Here is a 17,244-nt window from a genome sequence, read left to right as displayed (position 1 = left end):
ACTCTGAACTGCCCTCTGAAGTGAAAAGGAAAAAGAAAGACTTGCATTTATATAATGCCTTCAACGACCACAAGGCAACTCAAATTGGCTTTACAGCTAATGAAGTACGTTTTAAGTGTAGTCGCTGGTGTAATGTAGGAAAATGGCAACCAATTTGTGCACAGCAAGCTCCCACAAACAGCAATGTGATGATGACCAGATAATCTGTTTTTGTGATATTGATTGTGGGATAAATATTGATGAGTATACTGGGGATAACGCCCTGCTCTTCAAAATAGTACCACAGGATATTTTGCTTCCACCTGAGACAATGACTAGGAGGTGGCAATGCAGGAACAAAGAAAGCGTTACTAGATGATTTTACAGCTGCCTTGGAAAGGGGAGGGAAAGATATCAGAAAGAGATCAGAAATCAGATCTCCAATGAATGGTAGCGAGGGAGGAGTCTGAATGAATTCAGGAAAGGTTAAGCACGTTTACAAAAGCTGGTCGAGTGGCAACATGCAGCTGAGAAATAGCAGGAGGCAAAGGATAGATCCTCAGGGAACTCAAGAGGTGATAGTATGGGAGTGGAAAGAAAAGTCTGTGCAGGTGATCTTTGGTTACAACTGGACAGCTGAGAATGGAACCAGGCCAGTGTAGTCCCATCCAGCTGGTTGACGGTTGTTACGACTTCAGTGGAGACCGCTAATTTTAAAACAAGAGATATGAACTTCCTAGTGACTGATTAAAAAATCATTTGACAAGATTTCACATTTTAAGACTTTTACTATGACAACCAAACTAAAAATCAACATTAACTGAACAGTACTTAGTAGGTAGCTAATACACTAAATTACAGAGAACAGTATTTCCCGTTAACTTCTTAACACACTTGAAAACCCCAAATCACATTTATAAGTTAGTGTTCTCAGCAGAAAAGGTATCCTTGCGTTTAAAAGTCCCATTCTCCTCCCAGCTGCAATGGCTTGGATCTCCCAGTGTCTTTCTCAAGGCCAGTGTCCTCTTCGCTCACTTTTTGCAAGCACCTTCGACTGGACTTTTGTTAATAAGACGATCTCTGGTGACCCCATTGGTCTTTTCCCCTCCGCAAACCTTGAGCCTTCGAACAGGGTTCAAATCTTAGCAGCTTTTTGCTGTATTGGTGATCTGAGAGCAGCTGTTCACCCAAGAACAGACCACTGGTGTCTCTTTCGCTCTTGCTAACTCTCCTACCCCTTCCCCTTTACCCCTTCCCCTTTACCCCAATCCCTCTTTCACTTTCCTTTCCTTCACAGCTGGTCTTTCCTTCCTTTTTTTCCTTTTCCTTGCTACACAGCTGACTGCTGGTCTTTGTTTCTTCCTTTCAGACCTCGGAAAGTCTGTAGAATTTATCCAGATCGAAAGTCAATTATCATTTGGCTTTGACAATTCTCAAAGACAATAAGTCTGACCACAGCAAAACCACCTGAGCCTTTCTTTCTTTCCAGGTATTGAAAATTGCAACTCACATCTGCATTTTAGAGCCCCTGGCTCCCTGTTTACAATGTGAGAGTCTGGGAGAGTGAAACCCATTGTCCTTTAGGTGTTAAAACCTTGCACCCTGCTTTCAAAAGGGTCTTTGATCTGGGTTCCTTTTTCTAATGGTAACCAAAACTGCGTCTTGTCTCTGGGCAGATTTTCTATGCGGTCACACTGCATTAAAGATCACAGTTTTTATAACCTAACCATACTACAAAGTCCAGCGTTCATAACACGGTGGAGAGCCATTGGAGGAGGATGGCGTGGTCAACAGGTCAAAGGCTGCAAACAGGTCAAGAAGGATGAGAAGGGTTAGTTTATTTGGGTCAACGTTATATAGAATGTCATTTCTGACTTCAAATGGTTTCAGTACTGTGGCAGAGGTGGAATCTAATCGGAGGGATTCAAGCATGGACTTCTGGGAATGATGGGCACAGTTTTGGGAGGTGACAACACGTTCAAGAGACTTTGGAGAGGAAAGGGAGGTTGAAGATAGGTCAGTAGTTTGTAAGGACAGAGGGGTCAAGGGTGGGTTTTCTGAGGAGAGGGGCGACAACAGCAGATTTGAAGGAGAGGGGACAGTACCTGAGGAGAGAGAACCATTAGCAGTAGCAGTTAAATTGCGAACCAGGAGGAGTAGTTGGGTGGTCAGCAGGAGGGATAGGGTCAAGGGAGCAGGAAATGGTCTCAATGATCTGGTGAAGGTTCCAATCACTGCCATCAGTATGGGCCTAGGCAAAGTTTGTATGATTAGCCCAGCTTTTTTCCCAGTAGACAGGCGCAGGCAACAAAGCAGCTCATATCTTGGACAAATTGAAATTAATAGCCCTCTGGGACAGTTGACATAGGTAATAGAAATGTCAGCCTGGCGTATTAAAGGACCTAAGACTTGGACTGTGGTACATTGTTGTGGCAGAGGGGAGAGAGAGCTTTACTTTGCACCTAACCAGGTTGTGTCTCACTTGAAAGTGCTTGATGCTGAAGCTGGGAGCCAAATGCGAGAAAATGTTCCATTCTCCAGCTCTGCTGCCCCTCATCTTAATGAGCACAACATTCACTCAAAATCTCTTTTTAAAATTGAAATGTGCTGGCTGTAAATAGTTGAATTTTATATGTATGCTCGTTTATATAAAAAAGGACAAGACTCACATTTTTTGTAGCACCTTTCGCGACCACAGAACGTCCCAAAGGGTTTTACAGCCAATGAAGTACTTTTGAACTCACTGTTGTAATGTAGGAATAATATATAAATGAAATGTTGCTGATTGTTTTGTGTAGTCTAGTGAGAGCAGTTTGAGGTGACCTTCCCTCTGGTATAACCTTCTCCTGGGGTAATGGACTGTCACCTAAAGCTAGTAATATAACTTGTCTCGGTGGGGCATTGCTCTAAATCTGCTGCATCCTATTGTTGCATCAATTTACTCTGCCACTGAGCAGAATTATTGCTACCGAATGAATAATTAGTGTCTTACAAGATTTATAGATTGCTTGATCAAAGGTGAACACCAATCTTTCTTGGAGAAACCTCTTTTCGTATTTAGAAATTAATGTGAATATTCTTCGCTCTGTTCCCCACCCCCAGATTTCATATTGCGCATAAAAGAATGCGATCTCTGAAGTCTGTGCTCGCCACTGCAAACTGTACTATAAAGTGGGATAGGACATGTCCAATAATGAGCTCACAACAGGGATAAGTTGCTCTGATAGCACTTGAATGGGGCCAGTTTTTGAAAGTATCTGTAATTGTTTTCTGTTGGTCACAACTTGGAATGAGACATCCACTCCAGCAGTGCATCAATCAGACCCTCCAGATTGAAGTGAGACTCGTGCGCTGGATTTCACCACACAATATATGAGTGTCTCTGTTGTGAATGAGGAGCAACTGTAAGCAGACACACTGACAAAGTTCATTCTGGATGCTGCAGTCTGCTGGCGAGCTTGCATAGAATGGGACTGAGCAATAGGCCACCAAGGTCTTGCACAGTAAGGGGAGATGTTCCTCCTCCTCCATGTAGCACATGGGGAAAGATAAAAATCGCCATTAACAGCCCATACAGATATTGTGGAGCTGCAATGGTAGAATCTTGGGAGCACACCACCCATGAAATAGTTGGGGTGGGAGCAAACATAGAAGATGAAGGAAAATAGCAGGTTCAGAAAGTTCATTGTAATTGGGGAGTATTATAGGATGAGAGGGAGATGTGAGCCCTTTATCCATCTGATTTCCATAGCATGAGTTCTGTGAACATAAAGCCCAGATTCACACGGTTGTTATGACAGATAGCAAGTGTCTGCAGGATGTGACACACTTCCTTTTTTTTTGAACAGAGTTACTTCTATAATGATGACCTTTTTAACTTCAACTACGCGCAGGCGAAAGCAGCCGTTGGCAACTTCAAGGAGGCTGAGGAGGTAAGTGATGCCGTTTGTTCAGGCACTTGAGCTACAACATTATCTTCTGACGCCCTACGTCATTTTGACAATTTCCAGTTTCCTGGCCCTAACCGCCTCCTCTTCACTGTGGACGTCCAATCTCTCTACACCTCCATCCCCCACCAGGACGGTTTGAGGGCTCTCCGCTTCTTCCTTGAACAGAGGTCCAACCAGTTTCCATCCACCACCACCCTCCTCCGCCTGGCTGAACTTGTTCTCGCATTGAACAACAACTCCTTCAACTTCACTCATTTCCTCCAAGTAAAAGGTGTTGCTATGGGTACCCGCATGGTCCCCAGTTATGCCTGTCTTTTTGTGGGACATGTCGAACATTCCTTCTTCCAGTCCTACTCAGGCCCCCTCCCACAACTCTTTTTCCGGTACATTGATGACTGTATCAGTGCCGTTTCCTGTTCCCACCCAGAACCAGAAAACTTTATTAACTTTGCTTCTAATTTCCATCCTTCTCTCACCTTTACATGGTCCATCTCTGACACTTCCCTTCCCTTCCTCGACTTCTCTGTTTCCATCTCTGGGGATAGGCTATCTACGAATATTCATTATAAGCCCACCGACTCCCACAGCTACCTCGACAAAACTTCTTCACACCCTGCCTCTTGTAAGGACTCCATTCCATTCTCCCAGTTTCTCCATCTCCGACGCATCTGCTCTGATGATGCTACCTTCCACGACAGTGCTTCCGATATGTCTTCCTTTTTCCTCAACCAAGGATTCCCCCCCATTGTGGTTGACAGGGCACTCAACCGTGTCCGGCCCATTTCCCACACCTCTATCCTCACCCCTTCCCCTCCCTCCCAGAACCGCGACACGTTTCCCCTTGTCCTCACTTTCCACCCCACCAGCCTCCAGATCCAAAGGATCATCCTCCGCCACTTGCGCCACATCCAGCATGATGCCACTACCAAGTGCATCTTCCCCCTCCCTTTCCCGGTCAGCATTCCAAAGGGATCGTTCCCTCCGCGACACCCTCGTCCACTCCTCCATTACCCCCAACACCTCGTCCCCTTATCACAGCACCTTCCCCTGCAATCGCAGGAGGTGTAATACCTGCCCTTTTACCTCCTCTCTCCTCACTATCCAAGGCCCCAAACACTCCTTTCAGGTGAAGCAGCAACTTACTTGTACTTCTTTCAATTTAGTATACTGTATTAGCTGCTCACAATGTGGTCTCCTCTACATTGGGGAGACCAAACACAGACTGGGTGACCGCTTTGCGGAACACCTCCGCTCAGTCTGTAAGCAGGACCCCGAGCTTCTGGTTGCTGGCCATTTCAACACCCCCTGCTCTCATGCTCACATTTCTGTCCTGGATTGCTGCAGTGTTCCAACGAACATCAACGCAGGCTCGAGGAACAGCATCTCATTTACCGATTAGGCACACTACAGCCTGTCGGACTGAACACTGAGTTCAATCATTTCAGAGCATGATGGATCCCCCTTTTTATGCTTAGTTATTTTTTGTTTTTTCTTTTTCTTTTTTTATTTGGTTATTTTATTTTAGGTTTTTCAGTTTGTTTAGTTTGTTTCCACTGTGCTTACCCAGTTTAAAATTTTTTTTTTAATGTTTGTGCTTGGAGTGCTTTGTGCTTTACAGTCATTCACACCCTCTCTGTCCTAACGCTTTGTCTTTCAGCACACCATTAACATACCGTTCGCCTTTGTTCCATGACCTTCTGGTCAGTTATTCTCTGTGACCCTGTCCTATCAACACCTTCACCTTTGTTATCTCTGGCCCCACCCCCGCTTTACTTGCTTAAAACCTTTTACATTTCTAATATTTGTCAGTTCTGAAGAAGGGTCTCTGACCTGAAACGTTAACTCTGCTTCTCTCTGCACAGATGCTGCCAGACCTGCTGAGTATTTCCAGCATTTCTTGTTTTTATTATCTTGAGGCACTTAGGCTACAACTTCGGAGAAACCGCGAGGCACCCTTAGGGATATCGGGATCACCTCGGGTGGACGAACATAATGCAAACATTTTAAACCCACACTGACCGTATCACCTGTAATCGCGGGCTGGATTTTCAGTCTGGTGGTCGGGAATCAGAACTCGTCCCGACCCCGCATGACATGTTCCAGACACGTCCAACTGGATTTTTAAAGGACGAATCCAATTAATGGCAGGGAGCAGGCTCGCTATCCAATTAAGGAAACCCCTGCATGGGACAGCCAGCAGCTGCAACTGTGGCCCAGTGGCCTTGACTGGTGCAGGGGATGGGGGCTCCCTCGCAGGATGAAGTGCAAACCCCTCCCAAATTTTCCCATCATGAGCCCGCCATGGTTGTCTGACGTGGTCCAGGCCAATGTCTTATGGTGTGGGAATGGGGCTTTGATAGGTCCCATAATTGGCCCGAATTGCTCTCAATTGGCTACCCCACACTTGCGGGCAGGTAGCCATTTCGACCCTGAACACGCCATTCCAAAAATGGCTCAGGGTCGAAATGGCATCACGATGACCAACGGCATGAAATTACTGCCCCCCAAACCCCCACCGCCAGCCTCATGGTGCTAACAAGGGGGGAAAAAAGTCGTCTTCTGTAGTTCAGTTGGTTAAGGAAAACACATAACTGATCTACACAAGCCGTTTGGTCTCAATGATTCTCAGTCACCAACGGTCAGCTCTCAGTCCAGGCTTCTTTGCTGGCAGCCAAACTGTTTCAACCAGCTGCTTTGTAGTCTGATTCTCCAGAAGCCTAGAAACTCTCAGCCTCTCTCTTCAAAACAATCTGGCTGATTTTCCATCCACTGCAGAGTCCTTCAGAACTCTGCTGAAGTATTCTTTTTACAAAACGCACATGGCCTTTTAACTGTTAAACACTGTAGCGTTTTCTTGACCAGCAAAGTAAAACCTCCAGTCACATGTCCTTGATTAAAAAGTAAAACTGCTTGTTTGTTCCTTATGTGTTCCACCACAGAGGACAGCTTAGCTCAGCCTAATCCAGTGCTTATCTGACTTCCACACACACATTTCCAGCACGAGTCACTGGGCAGCTATTTAAGGACCCTGGCTAAATTTCTCCTCGCCCACCCAGGGCACTGAAATGAATTATTGTGTCCTGAGATCAGCTAACTCAGAGCAACTTAGTGAATTGATCCTGGATGCTAAATAATTTGGACAATTTGATTGGAGGGGGCTGTGTTTTTTTATTTTCACTTTTTTTAGCTCTTTTGATTGCTATACATCATTCATTCTCCAACCAGTATTACTGGTCTCCACACTATAGTTTTGCACTTTGCTGCTCACTGGTCTGTATCTGCCCCTTGACAATCCAGCTGGGACGGTGCCATTGTCATGAGGGGAATTGTGATTGTGAGCCTGCACAACACAGCTTTGGGGCCTGCCCAAATTGGTACATCTACTCGCAGTCCCACCAAGCAATGTATCAGCAGACTGCTACATCAAGCTACTGCCAGCACACCAATACACCACTATATTGGTACATCTGTTTATTAATACCCCATTTACATGCTACTGTGTTGCTGTATCTGCTCCCTGCCCTCCTTGCCAATGTATCACCAAATTAGTACATCTAAGCCCAACTCCAACACCAACTTGCATTTATATAACGCCTTTGATGTAGTAAAGCATCCCAGGGTACTTTGCAGGAGTGTAAATCAGACAGCAATTGGCACCAAGCCACTTAAGGAGACATTAGGACAAGTGGCCAAAATCTTGGTCAAAGAACCCTATCAACAATTTACCGCCGCAGAAACTTGTGTTTATATAGTACTTTTAACATAATAAATTGCCCCAAGGCACCTCACAGGAATTTTATAAAGCAAGATTTGACACTGAACCACATAAGGTGAGATTGGGGCACATGGCCAAAAGCTTGGTCAAGGAGGGTGGTTTTAAGGAGCGTCTTAAAGGAGGAAAGAGCGGTGGAGCGGTTTATGGCGGGAATGCCAGAGCTCAGGACCTAGGCAACGGAAGGTGCAGCCAACAATGGTGAAACGATTATAATTGGGGATGCTCATGAGGCCAGAATTAGATGAGTACAGATATCTGAGGGTTATGGGGCTGGAGGAGATTACAGAGAAAGGGAGGGGAAAAGCCATCGGTGGATTTGAAACAAGAACGTGGATTTTAAAATCAAGGCATTGCTTAACTGGGAGCCAGTGTAGGTCAGCAAGCTTGGGCATGATAGCTGAATGAGATTTAATGTGAGTATCACCAGATTGGTATACTTACCCTTTGCCCCGGTTACCAATGTATTTCTAAATTCGTATATCTAGCTGCTGTGTGCTTTTGTTATAAATTGCATGCATGGTTATCTATTTCTACAAATTTACATTTAAAATAAGTTTTATCTTGGGTGTAGTACAGTGCAGTGCAAACAACTGATTGAATCATTTCCAGTATGCTGTAGACAAGGCTCCTGACGTCATTGTGATAACAGAGCTGGCTTCTGAATTGCAGGAAGCAGACTGGCAGATGGCCAGTTGCTGGTCCTGTGTCAGATCATATCCTCCTGTGGTGGATGGACAGTTGAAGCGGAGAAGCGCACCTGGTTCAGTTGTGAATTGTCAGGAAAGTAGAGTGACTGCTTTCCGCCCAGTCTGAGACCAGACCAGGATAGGGTTGGCAGTGCAGGTACAGAATGGACTGTGCAAATGCCGATTAATTATTTTCAAACCGCACAGATCTGTTCATGGTCTTATTAAATGTCTAGTGCTGGAAAACCTGCTATAGCTTATCTTAACATGCATGCATGGTTGGAAGGAAATATTTGGCAGAAGACTCCTGATTTGGCTTATAGATATGTGGGTTTTTTTGCCTCTTAGCAAGAGGGTTGAAGCAAGGGTTGGAATGGAATTCGAAGAACTGGGGAGAGGGTGATGAGCGTGTACAGGTCTGATGGATTTTCCTTATAGGAACAGGAGGAGGCCATTCAGTACTGCTCCCCACCCCCTGCCCCCCCCGCCCACCCACCCACCCAACTAAATCGCTTCCATTGCTCAATTAGATTATAGCAGACCTCTAATCTTACCTCCATCCACTGGCCTTGGTTCCTTAATGTTTAAAGATATTGTTGGCAGTGTCTTCACTGTCTAGAACAATTCTGATGATCTTGATACATAAGCAAGAATATAAATTTGGATTTTTTTTTCTGTCCAGTTTTCTGGGAAGGCCCCTTGCATACAATTGTACAATATTCAGATGTGTGAATAAACAAACCACTGTTTAAATCAGCTTTATTGTAAATTCCTTCTTCAGCTATCTAAAACTTCTGGTTGTTTCTGTTGCTCTGATTGGCATCTCATTAACCAGGTATCTGAGGCTTCCATTCACCGAGGAGAATATAATGTTTACAAGCTGGAGCTTGCTCCCACAACATCCTGGTGAACTGCCTGTTCAGCACATTTCATGTTTTTGGCCAAGTATTCCTGAACTAGTGCCAGCTTCCAGCAGTCAGCTCATTTAATTATTAGTTGGAGGCGTATGACAAAGCCCTGCTGCACTGTTGAATACATAAATTTAAAAATGCAGTCAGGACTTGAATCTTGCTCCCATATCTTTGAAGGCTCTTTTAACCCATCTCCGCACACACCTTCCTGGACAGGATACAAAAACAAAGTTTGTTATCTGTCAGCTGAACGTTCTCTTGCCGCAACCCTAGATTGGTCACAATCTTGCTGTCAGTGTTCCTCTGGACTTCCTTGTCCTTCCTGCTAAGTTTGAAATACATCTTCTGACAGGCTCCTCCTCCTCCCTTTGTTCTGTCTCCTTACCCTGAACTCATTTTTTTCACCCCAACCCCTCACCAAGGCCTAAAAACTCTGGAATTCCTCTCTTCCCTTGCTCCAACAATCTACCAGTTTTTAAACCTCAAGCTTGACCTTTTCTCATCACTGTTACCAATTGACTGCATTTTCAATACTCTTCCTTTTGAACCTCGTTGATGTCTTGAACTGGGAACGTTGAGCCTTCATTTGGGTTTCTCAAATTTAAGATTGCTGTTGGCAATGATCACTTATTGATCAGCACTCAAAAGGGCCCTGGTTTCTTATAAGCAGCTTTACTGATATTAAAGAAACTAATCTCATGGAATACTACAGAACTCAATCAATGCAGGCTCCTTCTATAGAACTGTTGATTTACGCTCAACCCTTTGTTTAATTAGAGTGTTTAATTTGCCTTTGCACAATCTCTTTTTCAACTGTATTTGGACTTTTGCTGAACTGAAGTAGCTGGAGGTTGCTTTGACCTCAGGTGCCTAGCTAGAGAAGTTATGTTTTGTTTCTCTTTCACCTCCTCGCTTTGGGTCGGAACATGTCATTCTTCCCTTCAACGTCTTCCTCGGCTGATCATTCTTCATCGTGTGCGTTTAGACTATTTGACCATGACGCCAATCGCAGCTGAAATCTAATGCTTGCACACACATGCACTTTCCAGAAGGAGTCATTGGTTAGCGATCAGGTGTTGAAACCTCAGTTGTTCTCCCCACCATCACCTCCTAAGAATGGGCACACTGAGCCCGATTGTATCCCTACTTCTGCCGCAGCCTGCATCGTGTGACTCACCCAGGCCACCACCTGAACCTTCCTGATGTTTGTAGCTTAGTACATTAACTAAACCTCCTCCCTATAAACTTTGTACCTTTTTTAATTACTCCTCAGGTTTTCCAGCTGATTCAGAGTGAGAAGCTGAAGAATGACTACATTTACCTCAGCTGGCTGGCCCGTTGCTGTGAGTTAAACAGAGCTCTAAGATTCTTTGGGTGGAGCAGTGATTGTCAACAATTTCAGTGCTTTCATGTTGCTGCAGTTAGAGATGCCGTCAAGTGCCAATAATAATTTTTCATTTGGTCTGCTCTTGGCTGGACCAATAGATAAGACATGCTCAGAGTTTAACAGACATCCTGGACTACAATAAGGCCCTTTACGGAGCTGACCTGCTGTCAAGCACTGTGAGTCCTTTGATATTGTTGAAATCGTAGATATCTGCTGGGGTCCAGTTGATATCTCAGAAGGTCGTTGACACTTGGTATTTTAAGCCTTTGTAGCTATGGTATTTTTTGATAGCCCTATGAAGTGGTATGTTAGTCTTCCAATATGGTGTGCAGTTGAGTGGCACAATGTGCCCAAAGCTCATAGCACACTCTCAGTGGGGACTTCTAGGGAGTGGTTCCATCAAGAGCAGGGGCTGGATGTTTATTATTTCCCTCCTTCCCTAGCGCAGGGAATACAAGGTCAATTGTAGAGGCCTACCATTGCACTTGCTGCAATCACCCAACTTGGCTCTGATCTCCTTGGTCTGTGTGACTCAGCAGACACTAAACAAGCAAAACACTCGAGATGTTTTCCCATAGAAAGGGAAGGTTGCTGATCAAATGTCCCAGCCTGCTCATGAGTGCCTTCAGCTGCTCAGTGATAGTGGGATAATAGCAAATGCTGCCAGCAGGGCCACATAGGCCCAAAGGGCTGAATAGCCTTTTTCTGTGGTGTAAAATTATCTGCTTCTACATTGGACCCCTATTGTGCTGTGTGCAAAGGCCAGAAGCTAATTAAATTTTTTGAGTTTTTCTTTTTATGTTACCCTTCGAGGAGAGCATCAAGTGACCAGTGGCTGACTGAATTAAGTCTAAGGAAATCTATCCCTCAGTCCTCTGCACATTTGTGATATAAAATCTAATTACTCCCGAGATCACTGGGGCCAACTCGAGGGGAAGGTTTTTGCAACGCAAGGACCTTCTCATGCAGTGAACGAGATATTCCATCCCCCATTTCCCTTTTCATTTACAGGCCTGGTCCTGACTCCATTTCAGAAGCTGCTACTGTTCTTTCCACCCTTCACAGATATCATGAACAAGAAGCCACGCCTGGCATGGGAGCTCTACCTGAAGATGGAGACATCGGGAGAGTCCTTCAGCCTCCTTCAGCTCTTGGCTAATGACTGCTACAAGGTAAGTGAGACAAACTATTTGAGGAGATATGTGCTCAAGAGATTCCACCAATTGCAAATCTACTTTTACAAAGCTTCCTGTGATTGTAAAATGAGAATTGGCATTCGCTTGTGTGTTTGCACTGCTTTTATGGATTTTTTTTTTCAATCCAAGTTTATGTGTCAGCCATGGCTCAGTGTGTCGCACTCTTGCCTCTTCATCAGAAGTTTGTGGGTTCATGTCCTACACCAGAGACGATTCCCAATCCAGCTGACACTCCAGTGCAGTACTGAGGAAGTGCCGTGGAGGTGCCATCTTTTGAAGGAGGCATTAAATCGAGGCCCTGTCTGCCCTCTCGGGTGGCTGCAAAGGATCCCGTGACACTATCCAAAGGAGTACAAGGAAGTTCTCCCTTTTTTCCTGGCCAATATTTGCCCCTCAATCAACATCGTTCGAACACATTGGCCCAAAAGTTGTTGTCAAAATAATAGTGATTTTATGTGCAAATGCCACAGCAACTTCAGTTTAGAACAGACATATGATTAAACTTGGCAATTGAGAACTCGATGTCCAAGTTGTGCTACTTTTTTGTTAGCTATGCAGAAATGGCATCTTGCTGTTTGGCTCCCCATTCAAATGCATTGAACAATGACTAGTTCCTGTACTTGCATGGTAGATATGAAGTAAACTCACCGTACAAAGTCAAATCATTTTAAGTCTAAGTACCTTTTTTACAGTGCAGTAGGTGTTAATTACTCCAGTCTTCTTCTCTGGCACTGAAAGTTAACTTATTATGCAAAGCCTCTTTCCTTTAGGGTTTTAATTGTTTGACATTTTTTAAAATTAAATTATTTTGTTCTACTTTTTTTTCTCTCTCAATCCAATCTTTCCTTCCCCCACCTTTATTTCACTTTGTACTTGATTTGACTTTGGATTGATCCATTCTAATTTACACTTTCTTCTTCAGACCTTGTGCTGTTAATTCCACAGTCTTTCAATCTGATTGATTAAGGAGATACCAGTTGCTTGCCCTGTTCAATCAGGTCCCAGGTGGTCTGTAGGGAGCACCACAGCATTTCCACCTCCTGCTTAGAGCAACTTGCTGGGTAAAATATCATGGCGATTAAATGGGTGAGGGCAAGTTTAAATAGCAGCGGATGGCACTTGTTGCCTGTCCACACCAATTTTTGGTCCGATATTTGGTGATTTATTCATTGTTGTTTGTGGGAGCTTGCTGTGCCCAAATTGGCTGCATTGCTGCGTTTCTTACATTATGTTAATGACTACACTTCGATAAAGTACTTCATTGGCAGTAGAGCACTTTAGGATGCCCTGAGGTAAAGAAAGATGTTATATAAATGTCAGTCTACTTTTTTTTTTGGTGAATCCTGTGCTTATCAAGATGAAGACGGATGTCAGGGCTGGGGAATGAAACACTTTTTACATTTTAGACACTCACTGTGGGTACAAAGCACTCTCAGGTTAGGTCCAGCATGGTTAGATGCTGACTAAAGCTGCCACTGCTGTCCTCCAACTACATAGCTGACTCCCAGTCGAAGAAGAGGTTCTGTAGCCCACCCCAGGCACCTTTATCAGAGCATAAAGCATAGACAGTACAGAAGCAAACCACTTGGCTCATTGTGTCTGTGCCATTTCTTGGCTACATTAAAACAAAACCAGTACCCCTACCCTGCTCTTTACTTGGATACATAGCCCTGTAGCATCCTCTACTTAAAATATTTGTATATCTTTCCCCCAAAAGATGCAATGATGTCTTTCTCAATGAGTCGCTGCGAGAAAGCATTCAATAACTCTCTGCATAAAGAAATTTCTTCTAACGTCTCCCCTCACTCCCAGTGACTATTTTAAATTGATAATCCCTCATCACTACCTCCCCAACTAGAGGAAGGTGTCTTTCCCTATTCACTCATCAAAACCACTCAATTTTAAAAATCTTCTCCTCTTGGTTTTTTTCTACTTCGGTGGAAATATCCCCAGTATCTCGAGTCATACATGAGAGATTGGGGTGGTAGTGGGCAGGGTGTGCAGAAGGAATTAGAGTGGGAAGAGGTTCATGTGGATTATAAACACTGGTATAAACCAGTTGAGCCGAAATTCCATATATACAGCTGCAAGCTGCTGCAGGATTCTGGCAGCAAAAGGCAAACATTGAAATACTGACTCAGCCCCCTTTACAGTCCACCCAAAAAACTAGTTGATGCAAATCACATCAAATAAAGTTCCGAAGAATGATCACTCTCCTCCCTCCCATTACGCAGTTCTCTCTTAAACTAGCAACATTCTCTTTAGTTACTCCATCTCCATTTTATTTATTTCTTTTTTCTTTTTTTCTTTTGGGCCTCCTTATCTCGAGAGACAATGGATACGCGCCTGGAGGTGGTCAGTGCACAACACACATCACTGATTTTATTTATACGAGTTATTTAAAGGTTGAGTATTTCTCAGTGAATGTTTCAATCCATTGTGGACAGTGTGGGTCCCATCACATGGTGCTGACACAGTCTTGGCAATGGGACCACTGCCAACAGCAAAACAAATTTATTTTTCCCATCCTGTTCCTGGTGTTAGTTTTCATTGGCTAGGTGAGGGAAGTAATCTGGCGCAATCGGAATTGCAACCACAAAGAGGTCATTAGACTGGGAGGAGGTTCATGTGGAGTTTAAACGCTGGCACAGACATGTTGGGCCAAATGACCTGTTTCTGTGCTGTGGATTCTATGCAAAATCTCCCTTCCCCTTACCGTTTTTAAAAATTATTTTGATACTAGCAGTTTTAGTGAAGATGATGAGGCTTCAAAAATAAATGTTCGGTTAAAATGAATTAAAAATGGTGAATCTCTGGACTTCAGCTGCAGTATCTTTTTCCTTTCAGATGGGACAATTCTACTATGCTGCAAAAGCCTTTGATGTGCTTGAGCGCCTGGATCCAAATCCAGAATATTGGGAAGGAAAACGTGGAGCATGTGTCGGGATCTTCCAAATGATCTTAGCAGGACGGGAACCAAAGTGCGTATCTCCAAGATACAAGGCCTATTTTATACACTGACATCAGTCACAGTATTAATGTGTTAGAAACTAACAGAGCTGAAATATTTGCTCTCTTTATAGGAAGATATCGGCCATGCGAATAATAGTTGACAGGTTTGTAAAACCTAGGCTGATCATATGATGCCGAACAAGCTCTTCCTATCACTAAAAGCAAAATCCGTGGATGCTGGAAATCTGAAATAAAAATGGAAAGTGCTAGAAATGCTCAGCAGGTATGGCAGCATCTGTGGAGAGAGAAACAGAGTTAACGTTTCAGGTCTGTGACCTTTCATCAGAACATCAACCCAAAACATTAACTCTGTTTCTCTCTCCACGGATGCTGCCAGACATACTGAGTGTTTCCAGCACTTTCTGTCTTCCTATCACAGGAGATGGTGGCATAGGGGTAATGTCACTGGGTGAGCTATCCAGAGGTCCAGGCTAATTTCCTGGGGGCATGGGTTGAAATCCCACTACAGCCACTGGTGGAATTTAAATTTAATTAATAAAGAAAAAAAATCTGGAATTGAAAGCTAGTCTCAGTAATGGTGCTATGAAACCATTGTCGAAACCCATCTGGTTCACTAATTAGCCGTCTCCTCTGGGGCGACCACACAATGGGCCAGGATATGATAACCATGGCTATCAATTGATGCCTGAATGAAGACCATTTTGGTAACCATGGCTATCAATTAATGTCTGAATGAAGAAGACCATTATGGTAACACGGTGCTACTTCACAACTTTTTTTTCCATTCATTCATGGGATGTGGGCGTCGCTGGCTAGGCCAGCATTTATTGCCCATCCTGAATTCCCTTGAGAAAGTGGTGGTGAGCTGCCTCTTAAACTGCTGCAGTCCTTGGGGTGTAGGTACACCCACAGTGCTGTTAGGGAGGGAGTTCCAGGATTTTGACCCAGCGACAGTGATGGACCAGCGATATAGTTCCAAGTCAGGATGGTGTGTGGCTTGGAGGGGAACTTGCAGGTGGTGGTGTTCCCATGCATTTGCTGCCCTTGTCCTTCCAGGTGGTAGAGGTGTAGAGGTACACACTGCTGCCATTGTGCGTCAGTGGTGAAACGAGTGACTGTTGAAGGTGGTGGATGGAGTGCCAATCAAGCATGCTGCTTTGTCCTGGATGGTGTTGAGCTTCTTGAGTGTTGTTGGAGCAGCACCCATCCAGGCAAGTGGAGAGTATTCCATCACACTCCTGATCTGTGCCTTGTAGATGGTGGATAGGCTTTGAGGAGTCAGGAGGTGAATTACTCGCCACGGAATTCCCAGCCTCTGACCTCTTGTAGCAACAGTATTTATATGGCTGCTCCAGTTAAGTTTCTGGTCAATGATGACCCCCAGGAATTTGATGGTGGGGTATTTAGTGATGAAGAGAAGGTGGTTCGATTCTCTCTTATTGGAGATGGTCATTGCCTGGCACTTGTGCGGTGCGAATGCTACTTGCTTATCAGACAAAGCCTGGATGTTGTCCAGGTCTTGCTGCATATGGACTTGGGCTGCTTCAGTATCTGAGGAGTCGTTAATGGTACTGAATATTGTGCAATCATCAGTGAACATCCCCACTTCTGACCTTATGATGGAGGGAAGGTCATTGCTGAAGCAGCTGAAGATGGTTGGGCCTAGGACCCAGCCCTGAGAAACTTCTGGGACTGAAATGATTGACCTGCAACAACCACAACCATCTTCCTTTGTGCTAAATGTGACTCCCAACCAGCGGAGAGTTTTCCCCCTGATTCCCATTGACTTCAGTTTTGCTAAGGCTCCTTGATGCCATACTCTGTCAAATGATGCCTTGATGTCAAGAGTAGTCACTCTCTCCTCACCCCTGGAGTTCAGCCCTTTTGTCCATGTTTGAATCAAGGCTGTAATGAAGTCTGGAGCCGAGTGGTCCAGCCAGAACCCAAATTAAGTATTGGTGGGCAGATTATTGGTGAGTAACTGCTACTTGATAGCACTGTCAACAACACTTTTTCTATTACTTTATGGATGATTGAGAGTAGACTGATGGGGCTGTAATTGACCAGATTGGATTTGTCCTGTTTTTTGTAGACACCATGTACCTGGGCAACTTTCCACATTATCGGGTAGATGCCAGTGTTGTAGCTATACTGGAACAGCTTGGCTAGAGGCATGGCTAGTTCTGAAGCACAGTTCTTTAGCTCTGCAGCCAGGATGTTGTCAGGGCCCACAGCCTATGCTGTATGCGCTGAGGCGTTACTTGATATCTAGTAGAGTGAATTGAATTGGCTGAAGAAGACTGGCATCTGTGATGCTGGAGAGTTCAGCAGCTCAGTAAGGTTATCGCTCATGTTGGTTCTCTCACCACCTGCCACAGACACAGTCT

The 17,244-nt window shown here is 44.5% G+C and overlaps 1 protein-coding gene across 2 annotated transcripts in view; it reads left to right on the top strand.

The window, feature by feature from the left end:
* ift56 (intraflagellar transport 56) overlaps positions 1–17,244 on the top strand; it is a 73,408-nt gene that overhangs the window by 50,241 nt on the left and 5,923 nt on the right. For both annotated transcript variants that reach the window (XM_068019383.1, XM_068019381.1), the window contains 4 exons: positions 3,828–3,911; positions 10,575–10,644; positions 11,754–11,860; positions 14,732–14,865. In XM_068019383.1, the coding sequence (XP_067875484.1) occupies positions 3,828–3,911; positions 10,575–10,644; positions 11,754–11,860; positions 14,732–14,865 (395 nt within the window). The remainder of the gene's footprint in view (positions 1–3,827; positions 3,912–10,574; positions 10,645–11,753; positions 11,861–14,731; positions 14,866–17,244) is intronic.

Source organism: Heterodontus francisci, chromosome 41 (genome assembly GCF_036365525.1).
Source record: "Heterodontus francisci isolate sHetFra1 chromosome 41, sHetFra1.hap1, whole genome shotgun sequence".
NCBI lineage: Eukaryota > Metazoa > Chordata > Chondrichthyes > Heterodontiformes > Heterodontidae > Heterodontus > Heterodontus francisci.
The sequence above is the reverse complement of the archived record's forward strand: the minus strand, read 5'-3'. Positions and strand labels throughout refer to the sequence as shown.